Below are 24,405 nucleotides of genomic sequence, written 5' to 3' on the forward strand. Positions count from 1 at the left end.
CCAAACCACCTGGCACTAATATAGTTTAAAAGCACAGTCTTTAGGGTGCCTGGGTGGCTTGGTCGGTTGAGCCTCTGACTTTGGCTCAGGTCATGATCTCACAGCTCGTGAGTTCCAGCCCCACATCAGGCTCTGTGCTAACAGCTCAGAGCCTGGAGCCTGCTTCTGATTCTGTGTTTCACTCTCTCTCTGCCCTCCCCCTCTCGCATTTCTCTGTCTCTCTCTCTCTCTCTCTCCCTCTCAAAAATAAATAAACGTTCAAAAAAATTTTAAGCACCGTCATGTAATAATTATTTTGTGGTAGACAATATGCAAATCTTAAAAATAATCTCACCCCACACATTACAAATCAATTTTGCTTTATTATGAAACTTCTATTATGAAACTTCTATTGAAAAGTAAATATTTTCAGAATTTTGCAGACGTCTCAAAGGGTCTTAGGAGTATTAAATGAAGCAGCTTATTCTATTAGAACAAAACAGTTGAAAAACATGATCAGCTTTTGAAGTCATGTGGTTTATGACTGGTTGTTTGCTGTCACAATTAAACGTTAACATCAGCAGCTGTAAAACGGTTGTAATAAACAGCAACAGCCAGTTCAATGACTTGTCCCCTTATATTCTGCATGGCAGTTTTAACATACTAGCATCCAGCTAGTTGAAAGAATGGTACGTGTAAAGTAAAACTTTATAGATATGTATAAACTTTACCATGCTTTTTGCTTACATATTAACATTGCTGTCCTGCATTGCTTTTTGCAGCTTTTATCCATGACCCAAGATGACTACAAACCATCTGATGTTAGTATATTCTTAGAATTATCATTTATGCTCGTGTAAGTGATGTAAAAGTGATATAAATGGAATTAGCTCCTTTGAGTATATTTTAATAATCTATAAAATTTCCAAAAGTTTTTGAATAATTTTTGTGGAAATTATATCTGGTTTATTGCTGTTGAAACACTAACTCATGTAACATGAGCGTGCGTATAGTCATACAAAATATATTTAAACTTGTAAAAAGCCACATTGGAGAGTTTGTAAAAGCATTTTGCTCTGCAGGTAGACCTATTACATAATTTGAATAGGAAGTCTTGCATGTTCATGGACACACACACATGTATATTTATATCGTAAAGCCAAAGAGGCAAAAACAAAAACAAAAACAAAAACAAAAAACAAGAAATCTCACTTAGTGTACGAAATGCTTCAGCACAGAAATTGCAAAGCATCAGCAATGATCTCAAGAGGGGGTGCCAGGTAATGAGACTACATTAGTCCTATGCGCAGATGTGCTAAGTGTGGACAGGGGTGCTCTGGCTGGGGCCTAGGAACCATCTGGAGTTGCATTAGCTGGAGGGATGGCTGGGAGAGAGGCCATCAGAACAGAGGCTGGAGAGACGATCACACCAGATCAGCAAGGCTCAGCCAGCCTTTTCCAGGATTTACACTTGATACCTAGAACAGAGGGTGCCTTGCATGGTGTTTAGCAGAAGTGCAAGACAAGATCAGATTAAATTTTTACTGGGACCACTCTGTGGAAAATAGATTTGGACACAGGAATGAATGTACGTGATTCATCTTGCTAAAGCAGATACTTGATTAGTTGTCCGGCTTCCGTTTAGTTCTTCACTGTTGAGTTATGCCTTTCTAGCGTAAGGGAAGGAGGTGGTATGTCCACATTGAAAACTGGAACTGCTGTCACAGCTGTGCCTTTGCCCCGTGCTCCCCTGGCAGGGCCTGCTGGTGACCGTGAATGGCAATCCCGTAGACTACCACACCATCCACCCCAGTCTCCCCGTAGAGAACGGCCCCGCCAAAGCCGACCTGTACTCCACCCCACAGTACCGGTGGGAGCCCTCTGAAGACTCCTCAGGTAAGGGATGCACATCATACCTCAACTTTGATCTCCTCTCGTGCACACGCTCAACATCTCTCTGTATCTTGTTTATTGTTTATTGTGTTGGTTCTTTCTCCTTTTAACACGGGCATTGTCTTCCATGGTCAGTATCATTAAGCTCATTTCCTCAAGTTCTCTATTTTTCCCTAGCGTATTTCTCTGTGTATTTTATCCTTGTATATAAAATAAATGGTATAATTGGGGCAAACTCTGAAAAATAAAAGGTAAACAGTTATTTTAAACACATCAACTTACAATGTTAAACCTTTGTGTGTGTGCGTGTGTTTGGGTTTTTGTATAATTTGATATTGTAATCGTGGTTAATAGTTTTGCTGGTTAATGGATGACCATTTTTAGAAAGAGTTTATTTTGTCTATAAAAAAAAAAGGAGAGGGCTCAAACTTGTACTAGGCCTTTTTTCGCGTTTCTCTCAGTTTATTATGTTGAAGGAAAGCAGGCGGATACTAGAGATGACAAATTGGTGGCTTTGACTTGGGTTGTGTTTTATTTTGTTTTGTTTGCCCTATGCAGCATTTTCTAAAATGAAAAAAAAAAAAGTAACCCACATTTTAAAAGCTGCAGCTCTGAGATACGGAAATTTCTGGAATCTCTTGAAGAATGTAAATATCTGGCAACACTAGCCCCTCACTCCTGTGAGGCAAGCGTTGACTCAACCACTGTTGTCACTGCCCTGACGGGGACCATGCCAATCACCAGTTCATAATGACAGAATTAGCTAAGTTTACTGTTGGGGGGAAAAGGCAGAGTACGCAGTTTGTGTCAAAGTGGCTGCAAAACTGTACTGGATTTTTCTCTCTATTTATATGGAACTGACCCTGGAGTTGTTACACCTGATCCTACCTTAAGTAAATGGCAAGCAACTATCCAGCCTGTGATTGGTACATTAAGCTTAATGTATTTTTTGTTCATAATTCTTCATCAGACTTACTCTACTGTATTGTTCTGCAAAGTTATCAGTATACCCCGAAGATGCCTCTGATCTGGCATCTACTTAGCAATACAAAGGGTTAGTCACACTATCTAGCCTTCCTCAGTAAGGTCAGACCAGGTTCACTTCCCTAACCCAGCAGCCCACACATACCCCCAGCCCTAGATGGCACCTGCCGTCTCCACAGAGCCCCAGACTCTATGGGTTAATTACCCATTTCTGCTTCCTACTTGCATGTGTTTTAGTTTGCAAGTGTTTTAGTTTGCAGTTCATTTACTGAATATCTCAAGAAAATCCAGTACTTTCTGCAATGTGGTCTTCAGTGCTTTGGCATCAGAATCACACGGGGCAGGCCGAGAGCCAGCATTTGTGACTTTTAAAGTCTGGGACGCTCACGTCACAGCCAGATACACTTCTCTTTACACATAGCTAACGTAAAAAGAGATGAATACAATTTTGGCTGCTGACAAGGCACACTCACACATACATTATAAGTTGAACTTTCAAAGGTAACATAAAAGCTGGACAGTTATTTTTAAATTTGAATATATATATGCAGACAGTGTTACAAGCAGAGAGGTAACGCCATGAGCTGTAAAATCCATCAGATTCCGTTTCTTCACCACTGTGTCCAATCTGTGGCCTTCCCCTGATAATCCTCAGCCCCCACAGTGGAAGGGTGGAAGGCAGCAGGCTTCTGCAGGAGGAAATACCAGCCCCTCGCTTAGAGACTCACTTCTGGAGCCTGCACAAGGTGCTGTGCATGGCCACTGGTTCTTCACTGGTTTCTGTTTCCTTGGCATGGCGTAGAGCGACTCCCTGGTGTGACCCAGATATACGTAGCCCATTTAATTTAAACAGGAGGACAGAAGGGATGTGGCACTCATTACTTCATCTTTGAATTCAGATTAGTTTTCCTGACAAGTAGGGGAGGATCTTGAGAAGAAATCCTTCTTTAAGTGCTATGCCCGTATTTTCCGACTGCTGGTCCCCTTCTCCTCAGCCCTCCGCACTTTCTCTTGCTTTTTAAGATGATCTTTCATCCTTAGTGTGACTTTTCTGCCTCGGCATAACCTAGGAAACCATGGGCCACTGAGCTCACACTGGCAACGTGGTTGGATGGTTGGTTGGTTGGCTGGCTGGTTGGTTTTCTTCACCTTCATTCTATCCATACTCTAGATACTGCGTGTATTAATTATCTATTGCTGAATAACAAATTATGGCCAAACCTAAGGGCTTAAAACATTTAGTGTCATAGTTGCTGTAGGGCAGGAATCGGGTGTGACTAGGATGGGCTTCTCTGACTCAAGGTCTCTGATAATGTTGTAGATAAGCTGCTGGCTTGGGCTGTGGTCTCATCTGAAGGCTCACCTGAGGAGAATCTACTTTCACATCTACCCATGTAGTTGTTGACTGACCTCAAGTTCTTGCTGACTGCTGGCCAGAGGCACCAGTTCCCGGTCACCCGGGCCTCTTCTTAGGGCAGTGTACAACATGGCAGCTGGCTTCTCTCAGAATGAGTGAGAAATGAGAGAAAGTGCCCAGGTGCCTAAGGCAAGGCCATAGTCTTTTTAAACTTAATCCTAGAAGTCATATTCCATCCCTCCTACTTTTTAGAAGCTCATCAAAGGTCCCACCCACACTCAAGGGACAAGGACTACACAAGGGCATGAAGACCAGGAGGTAGAGATTATTAGGGACCATCTTTGAGGCTGCTTTCCATTCCTCTCAATTTGAAATTTTCTTTCCGGGATTTCTGAGTGCTGGGTTCCATTACGCTGGCCAGGCCATTCTGTTTGAATTTGAAGGGCTTTGTCAGTTGGAAAGAATCTCTGAAGTCTTAAATAAAAGTCTCTGTTAAAACCATATATGTGGTGCAGCAGTTGGGACCCTTATCCAGAATTCACATATTAGCATAAATAGTTACATAATTTTTTTTCTCCATCTAGAAAAGAAAGAGGAAGAAGGGGAGGAGAAGGAAGACTTTGAGGAGGAAAGGAGCCATGAGGAGAAACGAAGTGTTAAAGTTCATGCCATGGTCTCTGTGTTCCAGTTTATTATGAAACAAAGTTACATCTGTGCCCTTATTGCCATGATGGTATGTATGAAATGGGACAGCGGCATGCTCAAGAAATGCCCCACCATCCTCTCGTGACTGGCACAAATACCTAATCGTTCCAATATCTTGGCAGAGAATGGTTGGGTATTTATTTTTCCCAGCATCTTTATACTACAGATTTCAAAAATCAGGTTTTGGGGCACATGGGTGGCTCAGTCAGTTGAGTGTCTGACTTCGGTTCACGTCACGATCTCCCAGTTCATGAGTTCAAGCCCCACGTCAGACTCTCTGCTGTCAGAGTAGAGCCTGCTTCGGATCCTCTGTCCCCCTCTCTTTCTGCCCCTCCCCTGCTTGCTTGCATGCTCTCTCTCTCAAATAAATAAGTAAACATTAAAAAAATCAGGTTCTGGGGCGCCTGGGTGGCTCAGTCGGTTAAGCGTCCAACTTAAGCTCAGGTCATGATCTCACAGTCTGTGAGTTCAAGCCCCGCATCACAGTGCTGACAGCTCAGAGCCTGGAGCCTGCTTTGGATTCTGTGTCTCCCTCTCTCTCTGCCCCTCCCCTGCTCATGCTCTGTCTCTCCGGTCTCAAAAATAAACAAAAACATTAAAAATTTTTTTTAAAATCAGGTTCTGTTCTATTTAACCTCCTTTTAAATGTTAATGCATTTCTCTCAAATTAGCCTTACAAGTGAGACAGTTGCCTGTTTTGCCAGTTTAAAAGGATCTATTGGGTAGTTTTTCTATGTGACGCTGAAGGTGTTGAAGATTGTCCATAAACTGCTTTTATTTTCTTCACATGGGAGAATTACATTCACATCTTATCTTAAATTTCAGTGAAACTGTAGTCCATATTAGCTGCAATAAAATTTTTACTGATATGAACATCCAGCAGCCAGAGTTCCCAAGAGCTTTTCCGATTTTCAGTGCTCAGTTGATGCATGTTTGTACTCACTTGTAGGTACATCTTCCATCCCCAGCATCACAGCTTCAGAAATCTTCATCCTCATCCTCATCCTCATTATCATCATCATCACCATCATCCTTTGGCCTAGAGAGAGGGGCTATAAGAAAGTCTAATTTGTCCCCTTCCTAAAAACAAACTTTTATGGGAAATCTGATTTATTTTTGAGACACCTAACACTTACCTAACACAAGACTCTTCTACATTTTGTGGTCAATGGTGAGATCCCATGAACACCTTTAATGATAATAGAATGAAGATATTCTATTATGCCTCTGGGGGGGGCGGGGGGGGAAATGCCTGAACCCGGTTTCTCCAGGCCTCCCCTCAAGACGTCTTCCAAATGAACCAACCTGTGTGTCCAATCAACTTCAGCTTCTAGTAAGGACAGCGGTACATCTGAGAGAGGGGTGGCAGAAAGAAAGCTCCTTGAAATGAAAGATGGCTCAGGGGTGCCTGGGTGGCTCAGTTGGTTGGGCACCCAACCTCACGGTCCTTGGGTTTGAACCCTGTGGCAGGCTCTGTGCTAAAAGAAATGAAAGATAGCTCGTTAGGTGATTGCAGACTCTCTTCTTTAATGTAAATTCTGTGCTCTTGGGTGCTTTCTGGCATTTTCGACATGTCATCCTCTAAACTGTAGCAAAATTCCAAATTCAAACTGTTAAATGTAAATGCAACTTACAATTCTGATTCAGAACTCAAAAGAGTATATACCTTTCTTCTCTCTTTCTAAAAACAAGTCTGGTCTTTTTTTTTTTTTTTTTGTAAAGCAATAGAGCTTAAAAGGGAACCCCAAAAACCTTGATTACACATTTTGCTACTTAGCATAAAAAAGAATCTATTGTAAAAACAACTTAAGAGAGCAGATCCTTCATTAAAGACATGCCCCTGTCTGGTGCCATATTCATTGTTTTAACGGAGCCATCATATTAATGTTTTAAAAGAGCCTGCCTTCCATGGAAGTGTCCCATGTGACAGACTTTTAATCACAGAAAAAGTAGTCCTGAGGAGCCAAGTCTATTAGAATGGTACTTGTATTTATTCAAAAATATAAAGTCGGAATACAGTAAACTGTCAGACAATCTGGAAACTGAACATAATGCAGAAGCATCCCAAATACCACAACATAAAGTCATATGTCACTTAGGCACTACACAGGAAAGAGGTTTAAAAAAATCCTCATAACTTGTTTTTCTTCCTCTTCCACCCCCACCTTCCCAAGAATAGGGTGCAGGGGAACAGACTTGCTGGAATTGTAATATCTGCGGAGATGATTTTCCTGGGTCACACCCAAACGAATGGCCATTACATCTGTATTTCATACCGGGATAAATGAATTAAATACACTACTTAATGCAAGTGCATTAACTGTTACCTACCTAACCTTTGATAAACAGTATTTCCAAGAAATAATATTTTCATGAAAATAATTCAGACTTGCTAATAGTTAGCAGTCACTCACCTAATTTCAATAAAAGCAACTTTAATTTCCAGTTTATGTTTATCATGTGTTTCAACCAACAATTTTAAATAAATTTTAAGTAAGTTCACCACTTAAAAAGCTAGCTCTCCTATAGGACAAATTTGCAAATTGCCGAGAGGAAGTAATATGAGGAAATTTTTATGGCCACGTTTCCTTGGCACTCTTAAATAACTCTCCAGTCTAGTTTGGAAAAAGAAGGGATAGATCACTTACAGTTGCTTTTAATACTGCAAAGTAGGGTGTACCTTTGTATCTTTGTACCTAAAGTGAAAAATATTTAGAAGGAAGACCCGCCATACATTTGCCGTTGACTCTGTTCCCTGCAGGAAGTTAAAAAATAATGCTCTTCTCAGCAAGATCAGTCTTTCTCTTCGGTTCTCTCCCTATGCCCCAGGTTGGGGTATCTCTCCATGATTTCACCACTGTCTCCTCTCCTAGTTTGAATATTATTGACTTTTTCCTTTTAGATAACCTTTTTTTTAATTTTTTTTAACATTTATTCATTTTTGAGAAAGAGAGAGAGAGACAGTGCATGAGAGGGGGAGGGGCAGAGAGAGAGAGAGAGAGAGAGAGAGGGAGACACAGAATCTGAAGCAGGCTCCAGGCTCTGAGCTGTCAGCACAGAGCCCGACATGGGGCTCGAACCCGCAAACCGTGAGATCACGACCTGAACAGGAGGCTGACGCTTAACTGACTGAGCCACCTAAGTGCCCCTCCTTTTAGATAACTGTTAACGTACCAGAGCGGGGGAGTATACATTGTAGTGACCATCGTTGTGTTTCCTCTTCCTTTTTCACCCTCAAGGCTTGGAGCATCACCTATCACAGCTGGTTGACTTTTGTGTTGTTGATTTGGTCATGCACCCTTTGGATGATTCGCAACAGAAGAAAATATGCCATGATCAGCTCTCCTTTCATGGTCGTCTATGGAAATCTGTTGCTGATATTACAGTATATATGGAGTTTTGAACTTCCTGAAATTAAAAAGGTCCCAGGATTTTTAGAAAAGAAAGAGCCAGGAGAACTTGCCTCAAAGGTAAGTGAATGGGAAAATAAGAAAACAAAACATTGAAACAAATCCACAATAATCATAATAAGCATATCCAGGCACAGACTTACAAAGGTAGGTTCCAAATATTCAGTGCTTTACAAAAATGAATACGTTAAAAGCTCTAAGAAATAACTCATATTCCTTAGAGGTCTCTATAATTTAAATGTGAATAAATATTACACCATGCTTTTAGATTTTATTTAAAATAACAGTGCTTTCCACTGGAAGGAAAAATATAGGCTGTTACATTTTAATGTCAATTACAGTGTGGTAGAAATTAGAGGGGGAAACAGGAAAATACAGTGTAAAATGTATCAAAGGGTTAGAAGACTTTGATCTCAGTTTGCAAAGCAGGCTGAACACATTGCTATTACAGATAATCACCGATTATTCATAAAAACGTTTTTTCTTCAATTATGTCTTAAAAACACTGTAGCAGCAAAAATTAAATAGGACACTTCTTTTTTTCCTTCTGTGGATTACACGATGTGCCTTCATTTGTAGTGAGAAAGCTCATGATCTGTCACTACTCATTATTTTCATGCCCCATTTTAATAGTTTTCACTTCAGAAGATTATAAATTGCCCCAAACTTTGTTTTGTGCCCACTGGCAGACTCTAAACACAATTCCATTTGTGTCGATGACTTTACAGTAAGACGGTGAAAGCAGTCCTGTGTAATTCGTGTAATTATTCCATGAGCCTTGAAATCTTTCTCCTCTAGGCAGAGAATTAGTTTCTGCCTAGAGGGACATTAATTTACATTGCATGAAATCCACCGTTCTGAGAGCAACCACCTTTTTCACAGGTTACCAGACACCAGACAGCCCATAGCCAAAGCAGCCAGGCATCAACAGGGTGTTAGGAGACACCAAAGATTGGTTCTCATAACAGATTTTTGGGTGAAGGCTATTGGGGTAAGGGAGAAACTCCTAACAGGTGAATTCTAAAGAGTTAGAAGTTAGATCATAATCCCCTGTGTTCATGGACCATGGCCAGTTCATTTATTGATTCATTCATTCATATAAAACGCCCATGCCCACCCTACTCCACTTTCTCTCTCAAACACTCCACGATGACAGTCCCACAGCGTATTCCCATTCACAGGTCACTTCTGCCTCCCACTCTTCCCTCTCATTCTCTCCTTCCCTGGACTTCCTCTTAAACACACACACACACACACACAACTGATACGTTCGTCTTTTTTTTTAATAAGAGAAATTTGAAATCTCATCTTGTGACTGTGCAAATCTGTGTCAGCCTGGCTCAGAATATTGGGGAAGCATCTGAAAATGTATGCCACCTAACTGGCTGAACTACGTCTTGCCCAAAATCAATAGCTCTTGGGGGGCACCTGGATGGCTCAGTCAGTTGAGTGGCCGACTTTGGCTCAGGTCACGATCTCAGGGTTTGTGGGTTCGAGCCCTGTGTCAGGCTGTCTGCTGTCAGCACAGAGCCTGCTTTGGATCTTCTCTCTCTCTCTCTCTGTCTCTCTCTCTCTCTCTCTCTTTAGGCCCCTCCCCCACTTGCACTCTCCTCTCTCTCAAAATAATAAATATTAAAATTTTTTAAATCAACAGTCCTTGGGATGGGGGACATTTAGGGGAAATAAATTTATTACTTGTAAGAAAAAAAGCAGTGTTATTCCGGGGAAAGCAGGGTCTGCATTTATATTTTAATGTACGCAGGAGCTAAAAAGAAAACAAGTTTTGTCATAGGTAAAAACATAACCCAAGATCATAAAATCTCTATCACGGTGACATTTGTCAGAGCACATTATTAAACACAGTGTTTGCAAAGTACTGAGTGGATCATGGAAATCGAGAGAAAGAAAGAATATGGCCTGGATCCTCAGAGGTCTGACCACTCTGGGGGAGCCAGACTCAGCTACCTCATAGTATCTATCAGCTGCTAAAATGTCTTCCACATCCGTCAACCGTGCCTTCCAAGCCTGTCCTGTAACTCACCTAGGAAAAATGGCCCATCTGCCCTCAAGTATCCCTAGACTGTTACACATATGCATTCGAAAAACAGACTTCTTTCCCAAATTGCAGTTACAGTTCAATGGCTTGTGACTTCCAGAAGTGTTCTTGACTACAGTTCTTGAAATGGTCCTTGACTTTCTCAGGCCCTAAACATGTTGTCCAGGACTTCCTGGGATTGGTTTATGTTGAAGGCAAATGAAAAGTGGATATTTAGGGATAGTTAAGTGGGCAGTTAGTCAAAGTAAAAAAGGACCCATTCATTTGCCGATTTATGTTTTCATTTCTTTGGCAAATATTTATTGAAATCCTACTATAAACCACAATGAGATACTACGTCACACACCAGGAAGGCTAGAATAAAAAAAAGCAGACAATGATAACAAGGAAATAGAGAAACTGAAGCCCCATACACCACTGAAGGAGGGGGAGCATATAAAATGCTGCAGCCATTTTGGAAAACGGTCTCTCAGTTCCTCAATAGGTTAAACATAGAATTACCATAAGACCTAGCAATTCCACTCCTAGGTATTATACCCAAGAGAACCAAAAGCCTATGTCCACACAAAAACTTGCACCTGAATGTCATGGCAGTGTTATTCTTAATAGCCCCCAAGCGGGCAACACCTAACTGCCCATCAACTGAGAAATAAAATGTTGTCTATCCATCCACACTATGGACTATTATTCAGTAAGAAAGAGAAATGAGGTACCAATACAGGCTACAACATGAACACGCCTTGAAAACATCATGCGAAATAAAAGAAGCCACTTATAGAAGAATGCTTATTATTAATTCCATTTATATAAGATGCCCGGATTAGGAAGTGTATGGAGACAGGAAGTAACGAACTATAGAAATGATCCCTGAAAGTATAGTTTTTGGATACAGGAAGTAAATTGATGGTTGGCCAGGGCTGAGGTGGGGAGGGACGGGGTGACTGCCATGGGTCTTCTTTTGGGGCGATGAAAATATCCTACAATGGATCGCGGTGATGGTTGCGCAACTCCGTGAATTTACTAAAAACCACTCAGTTGCACATTCTAAATGGGTGAATTGTATGGCATGTAAATTACATTTCAGTGAAGCTAGTACAAGAAAAGAAACTGCTCTGTGCCAGGTCCCATATTCTCTGAAGAACGGAGCTTCCCTAAAGCGTCAGCTATTTTTTTCCTAGCCCTCCACAAAATATTAATGTGCAAGCATGGACACTTAGAACAATTCTTCCTTCAGCTCTAGGAGCTGAATGGGATGTTAAAGGGCTCTGTTCTCCAGGATGCAATGTACATTTTCCCATCTGTGGAATTCTTCATAACAAGGAACACTGCAGAGTCCAGGAGTATTATGGAAGAAACATGTCTTCCTTCCTCTTACAATTGTGCTGATGTCACCATCAGGACAGGAAATCGAGGACTAGGGAGTGGTCCTATCGAGGACTGGTCTCCAGGGAGACCAATTGCCAAAGCCGATTTCCAGCCCAGATGGAAGCGGTCTGGACTGTCCAGACATCTCCCCCTGGGCCTGTGCACACTGCCGAATGGACTCCTGGCCCTCGACACGCTTGCTCGTGTCTTCAGCAAAGGGGATTTAAAAGCCAGTGACTTTCAGGTGAAAGCAAGTGGGTGCCCGACTCTGTGTCAGATAGAAAGGCTTATTTATCGTGTTCCCACTGAGAAGTGGGCAAACTGTTGTATATGCTGAAATGCATGTATGCTTGGGACCGTGGCTTAATTCTCATTTTGCTCATTCTCTGCTTTCAGATACTTTTCACCATTACTTTTTGGCTACTGCTGAGGCAGCACCTCACGGAGCAAAAAGCTCTCCAAGAAAAGGAAGCTCTTTTATCTGAGGTCAAAATCAGAAGTCAGGAAAATGAAGGAAAAGGTAAATTAGCGTGACTAGAGATTTTCGTGCTCCGCTGAACTACAAAGAGCACCCAAAACGCATCAGAAAGCCTCTGTGCTTCAGACCAGATAAAAGCCAAACATTAACCTGGAGCAGTAGACAACACTATGAGCCCACAAGGAGCTTTAGAAAATGTGCTGTCGTTCGATCCTCACAAAATGGATTCCCACTTAAGGGAAGAAGAAACAGGTTCAGAGAAGTTAAATGGTTATCCATGGTCACACTTTTCGAGCCGTGAAACAATCAGAACTAGAAATTGATATACTAGTTTGGGTTTGTGTTGTTATGTACAGGGGACCCCTTACTCACAGAGACCATGTTCCAAGACCCCAGTGGATGCCTGACACTGTGGATAGTACTGAACCCTAAATAGGCCGTTTCCTACGCACACATACCTATGATAAAGTTTAATTTATAAATTAAGCACAGTGAGACATGGACGACTAATAAGATAGGACAATTATAGTAAGAAAGGGTAATAAAAGTTATGTGAATGTGGTCTCTCTCTCAAAATATCTTGTGCTGTACTCACCCTTTTGGTGATGTCGTGAGATGATACAATGCTAATGTGATGAGACAGAGGTGAATGACATAGGCATGTGACATGGCATTAGGCCAGTATTGTCCTGCTGATGATATGTCAGGAGGTGCATCATCTGTATCTGGGCTGTGGTTGACCTCGGGTAACTGAAATGGTGGAAAGTGAAACCATGGAACAGAGTTGGGGAGGGGGGACCACTGTAGTTACTTTTCTAGATCTTGACAGTTCTTCTTTTTTTTAATTTATTGTTTTTAATTATTTTTGAGAAAAGGAGAGCCCGAGTGGGGGAGGGGCAGAGAGAGAGGGAGACAGAGAATCCGAAGCAGTCTTGACCTTGTCAGCACAAAGCCCAGCCCAGGGCTCCAACTCATGAATTGGAGTGAGATCATGACCTAAGCCGAAGTCAGATGCTCAATCGACTGAACCACTCAGGTGCCCCTAGATTCTGCCGTTCTTAAATCTGTCCTTGGATGTCGGAAATCAAATTAGGTGTTATAAACAGATTAGCATAAAGTATTACCAGGTTTATTTCTTTGAAATTATATTTCACAAAGGCTATGAAAATTGATTATGATTAGTCATAAATGCTGCCTTGTTTACTAAAACAGTCTGAAATCAAATCATAGAGTAACACATAAAACCATGTGCTTCTAAGTCCCACATATGACACCCAGTCAGAGTGTGGCTCCGGGCAGGGAACCAGCTAAATGTAACAGCAAAATCTTCTGTTTTAAAGATGATGAGCAAGAGCTACAAATGGAAGGAGAGGCTGAGGAGAAGGAGGGAGAGGAAGCAAAGGAAGAAAAGCAAGAGAGAAGGAAGGAAGAAGAAGAAGAAATGGAAGAAGATGACAACCAGGACATCATGAAAGTGCTGGGCAATTTGGTGGTGGCCATGTTCATCAAGTATTGGATCTACGTGTGTGGAGGAATGTTCTTCTTCGTCAGCTTCGAGGGTAAAATTGTGATGTACAAAATCATCTACATGGTGCTGTTTCTGTTCTGTGTGGCCTTGTATCAGGTAGGTAAATGATTGTCTTCTATTTTTCCGATCCTTGTGGCAGCCCCAGAAATATATGTGAGCTTCCTTTGACAAGATTCTAAATTAATATAATGCCGTGAACCTATTATATAAAGTGATCAGTGTGATTCAAACATTACATATTAAGAAAGCCTAAAATGGGAAATGACTATCTTCAGCTTGTTCATTGTTTTAAAATTTGGGGTTCCTAAAAAGTAAAAAAATATTCATGAGTTTTTCAAAAATTCTTGGGGGGCGCCTGGGTGGCGCAGTCGGTTAAGCGTCCGACTTCAGCCAGGTCACGATCTCGCGGTCCACGAGTTCGAGCCCCGCGTCGGGCTCTGGGCTGATGGCTCAGAGCCCGGAGCCTGTTTCCGATTCTGTGTCTCCCTCTCTCTCTGCCCCTCCCCGGTTCATGCTCTGTCTCTCTCTGTCCCAAAAATAAATAAACGTTGAAAAAAAAAAAAAAAAAAAAAAAAATTCTTGGAAAAAAAAAAGCCTGTATAATTAAATTAATTTTTGAATGATAGTTTAAGAACAGTGGCTGGAAAATCTACAGTACTGGTTGATTCTCAGTTCACTTATTCTTCAGAGTTTAGAATCAGAAAACTGTGTATGTAAACATATATGCATATTGTATCAACTATTTTAATATTTTATTAATTAGAATTTATAAAAGATTCTACTAAAATAATTAGCCTCTCCACAAATTCAGTCTTAACTTCTAGAGAAATTTTAACTCAGTGATAAAAACAGGTGCCATAGGACCATCTGGGTGGCTGAGTCGGTTGAGTGTCTGTCTCTTGGTTTCAGCTCAGGCTGTGATTCCAGGGGCGTGAGATCGAGCCCCGCATCAAGCTCTGCACTAAGCGTGGAGCCTGCTTGAGATTCTCTCTCTCTTCCTCTGCCTCTCTCCCACACTCACACTGTGTCTCTCTCTCTCTCTCTAAAAGAAAAAAAAGAAAAACACGTGCAACAGTACACTAATTTTGCAGGCAGCCAAGCAAATAAAGCAACTGAAATAAGCAAGAAGAATTCACTGATAGAGATTAAAATTGCTCAACCGAAATTGATAAAAATTTTGAAATATCTTTGAAATTCAGGGTAGGGAGGCACCTAGGTGGCTCAGTTGGTTGAGCATCTGACTCTTGATCTCAGTTCAGATCTTGATCTCAGAGTGGTGAGTTCAAACCCCACATTGGGTTCCACAGTGAGTATGAAGCCTACTTAAAAAAAAAAATCAGGGTAGATGTTCTCAGATGAAAATACACAGGCTTTTGGTAAAGAGGTGGTAAACCTCTCTTTACTGGCTTCACATTTTTCTCATATAGTACCACCTAGAATTTCAAAATTGGCACAATTTTCTCTCAGCAATAACTACCATGATGGCAACATCTTCCATACTAATGCTTGAATGCCTTTTATAAACTAGGTACCATGCCATGAGCCTTATAAATATTCTGATTTCTCCCTCTTAACAGCACTCCAAATAGGCACTTAGGGAGTAAGAAACTGAAGCTCAGTGTGGTCCGGCGACTTCCCCAAGGACCTAGGTAGCAAGTCTTGTAGTCCTGAGATTCCAATCCAGATCCAACCAACTCTATGAGGAACAGAGGTTCAAAAAAAAAAATGAATTAGATTTGATTTTTTAATATTTGTAAATATCACCACCTGTCATACTGGAATAAATGAGATGTTTGTTTTTTTTTTAAGTTGCTGCTTTTTTTTTAATAACGAATTCTTCTTTTCTTCTTTGTTTTTCAACATCTGATTCACAGGTGCACTACGAATGGTGGAGGCGAATCCTAAAATATTTTTGGATGTCTGTGGTTATTTACACTATGCTGGTGCTTATCTTTATATACACATATCAGTTTGAAAACTTCCCAGGCCTGTGGCAAAATATGACAGGATTGAAAAAAGAAAAGTAAGCAGTTTGGTGCAAAATGAGCTGTGGAAACCACAGACAGGATGAAGACTTGCATGCATGTGGTTCAAACATTTTTGTGGAAGGTTTTAATAAAACATGGTGTCGTCGGGGTCTGTAAGTTCCTGGAGAGCAGGTCATTTTATGGTCTCCCTGCCAAGCCCTGAGCCTGACACCCATAGTACATACTCAATGAATATTGACTGAAAAGTGAGTTTTCGGCCCCATTTTAATGCCATCACTTTTTCTAATGGCCATTTCATCTGAAACACCTGCTTAGTACTTAACCAGGCATGCCTTCTGCTTTCCAAAGGGAAGTTCAGTTCTGCGGCTCAGTTGGTTCACAGGCTCATAATATAAAGCGTCAGCCTCTTCTCATTTAAGTAGCAGGTGCTAAGATTCTAAGGAGCACTCGATGCCATAGAAAAAAATTTCAGGGGCGCCTGGGTGGCTCAGTCAGTTAGGTGTCCAACTCTTGATTTCAGCTCAGGTCACGATCTCACGGTTTGTGGGTTCGAGTCCCTGGTCGGGCTCTGTGCTGATAGTGTGGAGCCTACTTGGGATTGGGATTCTCTCTCTCTCTCTCTCTCTCTCTCTCTCTCTCTCTCTCTCTCCCCCGGCCCCTCCCCTGCTCACACTCTCTAAAATTAAATGAATAGGCTTAAAATTAAATGAATAGACTTAAAAGAAATTTCTGTAAGTGCTAATGGAGGAATGATGATGAAATCATTTTTCATGTATGTGTGATATATCTGTACATGTACCCTGTCTTTTTCTAATTTGCTGCTATAAACTTCTGAAATTAGTTACCAGAATTGGGCAGAGGACTGAATGCATATACTGAGGTGGCTAAGCGAAAAGCTGAAAGGGAACAGATCGCCATGTAGCTAGGCTAACACATCTTGAACATTTATTCAGCAAATATTTATCAAATGCCTCCCATGTGCCAGACACTGACTCTGCCTCGGGACACACACAGGAAGCAAGACAGATGGAGTCTAAGCACTACGGAGTTTATATTCTAGTAGAGGAGACCAAAAAAAGCCCTACTTAATGTGCAAATAAATTAATTGCTAACTGTGGCAAGTGTGTGAAGGAAAACCAACGACAGATTGAGGTAGTAAACCGTGGGGGATATGAACTATAAATGGAGTGATCAGGGCAGGCTTCCCTGAGAAGGTGACATTTAAACTCCACCTAAAGGGCTTGTCTTAAGAAAACTGCGTGAGTTGCGAGCCGAGTTGCGGAAAAGCTTCCCAGGCAAAGACAGCAGCAAATGTGAAGATCCTGAGGCAAGACTGAATTCGGCACAAATGAAGAACCAGAGGAAGGCTCGCCTGCCAGGAGCGGGGGGGAGACTGGAAGCAGAGGTGGAGAATAGAGCCAGGCACCCAGGATGTGCATGGCCTGTAGGTAGTGGTGTTGGCATTTTATTCTTGGGGAAATTTTTAAGTCTTTAAGTAACCCTTGACTGGCTGAAAAAAACAATGCTGTCAGAAGGCAAGCGTAGAAACCATAAGGCGGGTGAGTCGGCAACAGCAGTGTTCTTGTGAGAAATGATGGTGGTTTCATCTAGAAGAGGTAGTTCAGAATTTGGCACAAGGTAGACAGTTATTACCAGGAAGACTCGAGTGGGGGGCCGGGGTGGAGAGCCGCGTGGCCAAGAAAAACTGGGAAATAAAGAATACCGTTTGGAAAACACTAAATATGAAATAACTGGGGGGGAAAAAAAACCTTCTGGTAGACATGTGGGCACAAGAATCCACAGGAGAAGCCGGAACTCTGAATGTGCATTTGAATCATTGGTGTTAAGATGGTGTGTAAATCCCCAGGACTTGTACATTACCTAAGGGAAACATCAGCGGGAGAAGAGACTCAGCACCGAGGCCTGGGGCTATTTCACATCTGGAGGTCCAATAAAGGAGGAGACAGCGACAGAAGAGGAAAACCATGACAGTGTGGCGGCACCAAGGCCAGGACGGTTTCAAGAAGGATTGGAAACTGAATTAAAGAGAAGCAGCCACTCTGGATTGGCGATACTGAGGTTGTTACCGCCCGATGTAAGAGCGGGTCCGTTGGATTGGTGGAAGCAGAAACCAAAGTGGAACGCATGGAAGAGAGAGGGGAATTCAAGGAATGGTATAACTGAGACAGTGAAGACTGATGTAATTTATGATGAGGGGGAAAAAAAGTGCCCTCCTTGCCTAAGAAAAGTTCTTGCTTTTCGTGTCGTTTTGTTTTACAGGCTCGAGGATCTCGGCTTAAAACAGTTCACCGTAGCAGAGCTATTCACTCGCATCTTCATCCCAACCTCCTTTCTGTTGGTGTGCATTTTACACCTCCACTACTTCCATGATCGGTTCCTGGAGCTCACGGACCTGAAGTCCATTCCCAGCAAGGAAGACAGCGCCATCTACAGGTGAGCGCGAGCAGGAAGCAAGAGCCTCTTGCTCTGGTCAGGGCGGCTTTGATTCCCCACCTCAGGGGGCGGGGGGGGGGGGGGGGGGCGCTGCAGGAGGCCAAGAACTAATGTAGAGTTTCAGCCTTGAACTTGCCATGAGTACCAACGGGGGGGGGGGGGGGGGAAGGGGGTGGAATGTGGAGTATTTGATGACACTTTCTGTAACAATTGGTGGTGACTCATGACTGGTTAATGCAAAGTGATCTTCACCATCATGTGAGTGGGTTCAAAATAGCTGCGCAGATGCAAACACTTCAGAGGTGGCGGTGGATATTTCGTGTCTGGGTTGGTGATGTGTTTTGAGAACATTTACGAAATCTGGCTGATTCAGAGCGTGGGCTGACAACCAGTAAGTAAGTGAGAGCATACCAAAAGGTGAGGCGCAGGATTTTCCCTTCCGCTTTGGAAATAAAGAACCTCAGCTAAGGATGGGATCTCCAACCTAGTGATGAGAATAACAAGTAAGGGAATAAAGTGAAGAGAGTAATTGCTGTGATCATCTCTCTGTTGTCTTCTCATCGATAAATATCAAGTGTTTACAAGCAACAGATGAGATAGCTCTCTCCCTGCCCATGTGTGTTGAAACCATGATGGATTTATCACAAATCTCTCAGTCTGGTCCCTCACAGGGAAATGTCAAGCCTTCTTCTAGTGAACGTTCACACTGATTTTCCTCTTTTGTTTCAGATTTAGCCTTACCATTCAGTTCCTGGAAAAACACTTGTTAAGCAACCAAGGGGGCAAAGGGCTGTATGAAAGGAGCGTAGACGCCAGCTGACAATCCCATTTAGCCTTTTTGGCTTCCCTCTGAACTCTTCTTGAAGGGAAAAAATGAGTACGTCAAAAGAAGTTAGAGTAGTATTTCATCACGCACAGTTGATGAAATACCGCGCGTTCCGTTTTCTGCTATAGTAAGGGCTGGAGTTGCAGATAACTCCAAAACTCTTTTATTTGGTGATGAAAACCATTTTATAATCTTTATCTATGTATTTAGCACATTTGTTTTCCGTATCGCGTTTTGCTGAATCTGAGTTCACATGTCGTTTTCATTCTGAGTGCGCTCCAGATGACCAACCAGTAGAATGCAGAGAGAGCAAGCAGCTGTTATTTCCTACCCTGTCTTGCCACCATCATTAAGAACTCAGCTAAACCCTGTCTCCTCCAAACGCCCGGCCAGGAAGAGGGTACGAATGGGGTCAGTGGCTGCCTTCAGTGATAATCAAACATTAGGAAAAATAAGGTAGTTATTAGAAGTTTGGGAGCCCTCTAGGAGAGATTGTTTATAGGCAAATTTGTTAGCAGAAGAAGTCACTCTAAGGTTAAAAAGCTTGCAAACATAGTGCTGGTCTAGGAAAGTAAGATTTACCAACAATTAGAAAAAGTATTTTTGATGACCTTTTTGACATTGCTTGGCACACCTGGGGCTAAAATTAGTATTTGGTATTTGACTCTGGCAAGGTAACCTGCTTTATTTAATTATAAACCCTAAACCCTCACCATCTGTTCGAAAAATCGTAGTCAGTAATCAAGAAAAGCCTTTTAGTCGGCATGTTTGTATGTTTGTAAAAGAAATGTAGTTATTGGTGAAAGCTAATGATACCTTTCAATTTTTTTTCTTCAAAATGCCTTTCTTCCTTCAAATCTTTATTTTCTGTTCAAAGTTTCTCCAGGATATAGGAGCTTTTTTTTAATGTTTATTTTATTTTTGAGAGAGAGAGAGAGAGAGAGACAGCTGGGGGGGGGGGGAGCAGAGAGAGAGGGAGACACAGAATCCGAAGCAGGCTCCAGGCTCTGAGCTGTCAACACAGAGCCCGACCTGGGGCTTGAACTCATGAACCATGAGATCATGACCTGAGCTGAAGTCAGACGCTTAACCAACTGAGCCACCCAGGCGCCCCGCCATTGTTCTTATTGTTATCATAAGCCTTTGAGTCTAATGTCACACAATCAAACAGAGATATAGGTTACAATTTTCCAGGAAGATAGAGATTTTCAGGGCCACAGTTTTGCAGAAGACAATGCAGCTCAGCAAAAATTGTACCAGCCAGAGAATCACCTAGGTACATGAAAACTGAATTTGTTCCTCAGAGTTTCCTGGAAGCATATAGAGCATTATTTAATTATGCAGATTCTGGGGAAAGACTACAGTTTCACATGAAGATGTTTTCTCCCCGTTGCCACGGCTGCTCCATTCACTGCCCTCACCCTCCATGTCATGGCAAGAGGGGAAAGAAGATCTAAATGGTCTGTAGCCATTTGAGGTCATTGCTTGCCATCCTCATGGCCATGGTTTAGCCCTAAGAATGCCCTGAACAGTTAATTTTCCAAGAAAACATAAACAGTGATGAGAGTATATAAGGCCAGCTATCTAAAGAGGTTAGGAACATGGGATTTCACTTTTAGTTCCTCAAAAAAAAAGAGTTGTCTAGGACCTTAAAGAGCTCAAAGTTTGGATCAAACTCAAGTTCAGTGCTTTGGGATTTCCTGCAAGAGTTTAATATAAAGGTCCCCAAATTTTAACTTTGAACCTAGGATACATATCCCATCTTTTTAGGCAACTTGTTTCCATTCTGGTATTTTCTTTACTAATAGTTTTCACCTCAGAGTATTTTTTGTCCCTGGAGCCCTAATAAATGACCATATTAGGATAAAACTGACGAAGAAAAAAATATTTACAGTGTTGAGATGGACAGTCACGCTTTGCCCTCTCTGCGCCCACCATGGCCCACGAATTGGGAATAATCAATCCATCATATTCCTTACATTGATTCTACTGCTGTTGTTTCTGTAAATATCCAACTGTTCTTTTCCTATTTAGTTCACTACTTGTGCGAGCTGTGTTTTTGTGCATAAATAGGTCATACAGGCAAATGTCACGTGTGACTGAAGCAGAATCTATTGTGGTTAGCCTTACGGAATTATCAAGTTAGTATTACGAAAAAGTTTTGTGATATACATAATAATAGAAAAAACTATTTTTATTTCTAAGCAGGTGTTCTCAGGAATATTATTCCACTTATCTATTGATAAAATATATAATATTAGAGCATAATCACAACATAATTATTATAATATATATACTTAATACTAAGGTACTAGATATCCTAGGTATTTAATATCCATCCCTGCAATTCCTGCATGCTCCGTTTTAGAAAGTATTCTAGGGGCGCCTGGGTGGCTCAGTCGGTTAAGCGTCCGACCTCAGCTCAGGTCATGATCTCGAGGTCCGTGAGTTCGAGTCCCACGTCAGGCTCTGTGCTGACAGCTCAGAGCCTGGAGGCTGTTTTAGATTCTGTGTCTCCCTCTCTCTCTGACCCTCCCCTGTTCATGCTCTGTCTCTCTCTGTCTCAAAAATAAATAAATGTTTTTTTAAAAAAAAGAAAGTATTCTAATGCATATGGAAACAAAATGGCTTTTTTCTACCTTCAGTCTTAGAAAACATAGAAAACAATATTACTTAGTTAGGATCACTTAGTTACTTAGTAGGATTTCATTTCTTTTTAATCTGGGGGAAGGAGCAAGAATTAATCTATTAGTTTGTATTTTCTTTGATAAATTTGCTCGAGAATTGAAAGGTTACAGATTTTTAGCGAAGTGTGTGAGATGGGGAGGAATGAGAAGAACGGACCGGACCTTGCCGCCTTCCAGCATTTTTCCTGAATACATCTAATTTCACGTGGCTCCTGAATCTTTCTGCCCTGACTTGTCTTCGTGCATGAAAGTGTCCGTGATGACGTAAAGCTTGCAAGACGGTCTACTTCTTTCCTCTCTAACAGTCTGCTCTTTCTCTCTCCTACCTGTCTCCCCGTCGCCACCGCATGCTACCTCGTGCTCCATCTTTCACCTCGTAGCCATGCCAAAGTCAATGGGCGCGTATATCTAATAATAAATAGGTGGGTACTTCCATGTTTTCTCTCTTGTTTTTTTTTTTTAACGGTCGCTTAGTGTGTTAAACACTTTACTATGTTGTAAACAGAAAATGATGTCGTCAGATAGTGCACAGTGGTCTTCAGGTATGCTCATGGATGTATTTTGCCAACACAACCATTTGGTGACTATTCCGAATGGTGCTACAAGTGGATTCGGAGGTTGCCAAGGGTCTTCAGCTGGTGCTCGGCCTTGGGTCTTGGTTCAAACGTACGCCCCATCGATTTCATTCTTTGGCAAATTAGTCCAAGGCTCGCGTGAGAGCTTATCTCGCTTCTCCACGAACGTGCCCACCAATGCCAACTTCCCCCGCTAAAAGTAATCCGCCCTCCCTCTGAATATCCATAGCACTTTATGGTTGCTGCCTCCTGATACTTGCCTTCCAGCCCCCCCACCTGCCTGCCTGTCTTATCTCCCCTGCCAGAGGCATCAGCCCCTCGGGCCTAGAGTCCCTGTATAATTCACCACTGTGTCAGCGTATCATCTGCCTCAGGGCCTTGCCCGTTAGTTGACCTTCCATCTGTACCTATGTCGTGAATGAAGTGAAAATAGTCACAACAACATATGGTTATAAGAAAATTAAGACCTCAATAGATCAGCATACTGAAGAAAGATAGTTCCCATCACTAGAGTTCACAACGGATGCAGAGCTGGGCACTGAGGCGTGGCCCTTACCTTATAGCCCTATAACTCAGCTGGGGAGATAAAACGTGCAAATGACCACACATAATAAACAATAAGCTTTGATAAGCGTTGTTTGCAGAATTATCCTCAACTTCCCTAAGAACACAGAGAAAAAGATCCTTAAGGAGTGAATTTACTACAGCTGTCCTTACTTTATTAAATAGGTGAATTAAAATATCCCCTCCTATAACTTTATGTCATTAGTAATAAAGCCAGGCATTTAGGTCATAGAAATGTGTGTTTTGCAACAAACCCAATCAACAAAATAACTCTTTTTTGAAAGATCTGTTGATTTTCTAAGTAAGATCTGTTGGTTTTCTACTTCACTCACTATTCTCTTAAATAAAATCCTAAAGCTGACAACCAAGTAGCAAGCCCTGGGAGGCAAAACTTCTAGGAGGAAGTGTGAAAAATTAGTGCATCGCTCTGCAAGTCACTGAAGAAGGAGGGGTGAGGAGTGACTGGTTCCTTTGGGGGGCGGTTTTGTTGACAGCCTGAGGGAGAAAAGTCAACCTCAGGTTTTTAGCTAAAAACTCTAGCTGGAGATCTTGAGCAACTATTGAAATTTCATCTCTAAAACATAAGGAACTTTTCTCTCAACCTCTCTCTCTCTCTCTCTCTCTCTCTCTTCCCCCTCCCATCCTTCCCCCTCTATCCCTTCCCTTTCGGCCTCCCTCCTCTCCACTCCTGGCCCTGCCCTCCATCCCTCTCCCTTTCTCCTTCTTCCCCTGTCCCTCTATATCTTTTTCTCTGTCTTTCACTGTGCCTTCCCATAAAGTATTTACCATCTGCTATGTGAGGGGATGGCTTGGATACCTAAGGAGGCAGGAGTTGGTTTGATGGGTTCCAATAGCCCAGGCTAACAGAAGTTATGGTTCTGATTGTCTCAGACTTCTCTCTTGAGAGAAAGCCCATGCCTGTTAAGTCACAAGGCCAGGGGATACATTCAGGAATTCTCAGAATTCAAAGTCCTCTGAAAGAATTAAAAACTCAAAGAATTCCACTGTTAGCACTGTCTTCTTTCCAGTGGAATCTTTCATTTTTGTGTGAATGCTAACATATTAAGAAAGGCCAGATTTATGCCCCAGGGAAGACATTCCCCAATAAACTCTTCCCTCACTATGCTTCCGAAAGGCTGTGTGTAAAGCCTAATTTTGAATAGGGCCTAGTCTTGTTGAAAGTAAGAAATAAGTCGATTCTTTTATTAAGTAAGTGAACTTTCTTTCTCCCATAATTTCTTCCTTAATGCTCAGTGTTATTTCACAGGGAGAATAATGTGTTTGTAAACATGAGTTCTGGGTGGAAGAAAAGACATACCTACATTCAACTTCTGGGTTGATCAACATTTAGACATGACCTAAAAAGGTGTAGGCAAGAGTGTTGGGGACAGTGGGTGACTGATAAAATTTTGATGATATGAATCATTGTGGGGAAGTTCCCACTGAATTCATAAATAGAATAAATTGGAATGTTTTAACAGGAGTAATGGTCATTTCTGTCACATATGCAGATATTAGAGTCATCATACCCAATCCTGTCTAGTAGATTTTTTTTA

General features: G+C 41.9%; 1 protein-coding gene across 1 annotated transcript in view; it reads left to right on the forward strand.

Annotated features, from left to right (window-relative positions):
* PIEZO2 (piezo type mechanosensitive ion channel component 2) overlaps nucleotides 1-24,405 on the forward strand; it is a 487,982-nt gene that overhangs the window by 340,310 nt on the left and 123,267 nt on the right. Inside the window, 9 exon segments of the mRNA XM_043558273.1 lie at nucleotides 762-800; nucleotides 1,737-1,875; nucleotides 4,798-4,946; nucleotides 8,158-8,388; nucleotides 12,146-12,269; nucleotides 13,568-13,851; nucleotides 15,630-15,778; nucleotides 18,024-18,197; nucleotides 22,091-22,132. Coding sequence (XP_043414208.1) covers nucleotides 762-800; nucleotides 1,737-1,875; nucleotides 4,798-4,946; nucleotides 8,158-8,388; nucleotides 12,146-12,269; nucleotides 13,568-13,851; nucleotides 15,630-15,778; nucleotides 18,024-18,197; nucleotides 22,091-22,132 — 1,331 coding nt within the window.

The sequence above is a fragment of the Prionailurus bengalensis genome, chromosome D3 (genome assembly GCF_016509475.1).
Source record: "Prionailurus bengalensis isolate Pbe53 chromosome D3, Fcat_Pben_1.1_paternal_pri, whole genome shotgun sequence".
Taxonomy (NCBI): Eukaryota; Metazoa; Chordata; class Mammalia; order Carnivora; family Felidae; genus Prionailurus; species Prionailurus bengalensis.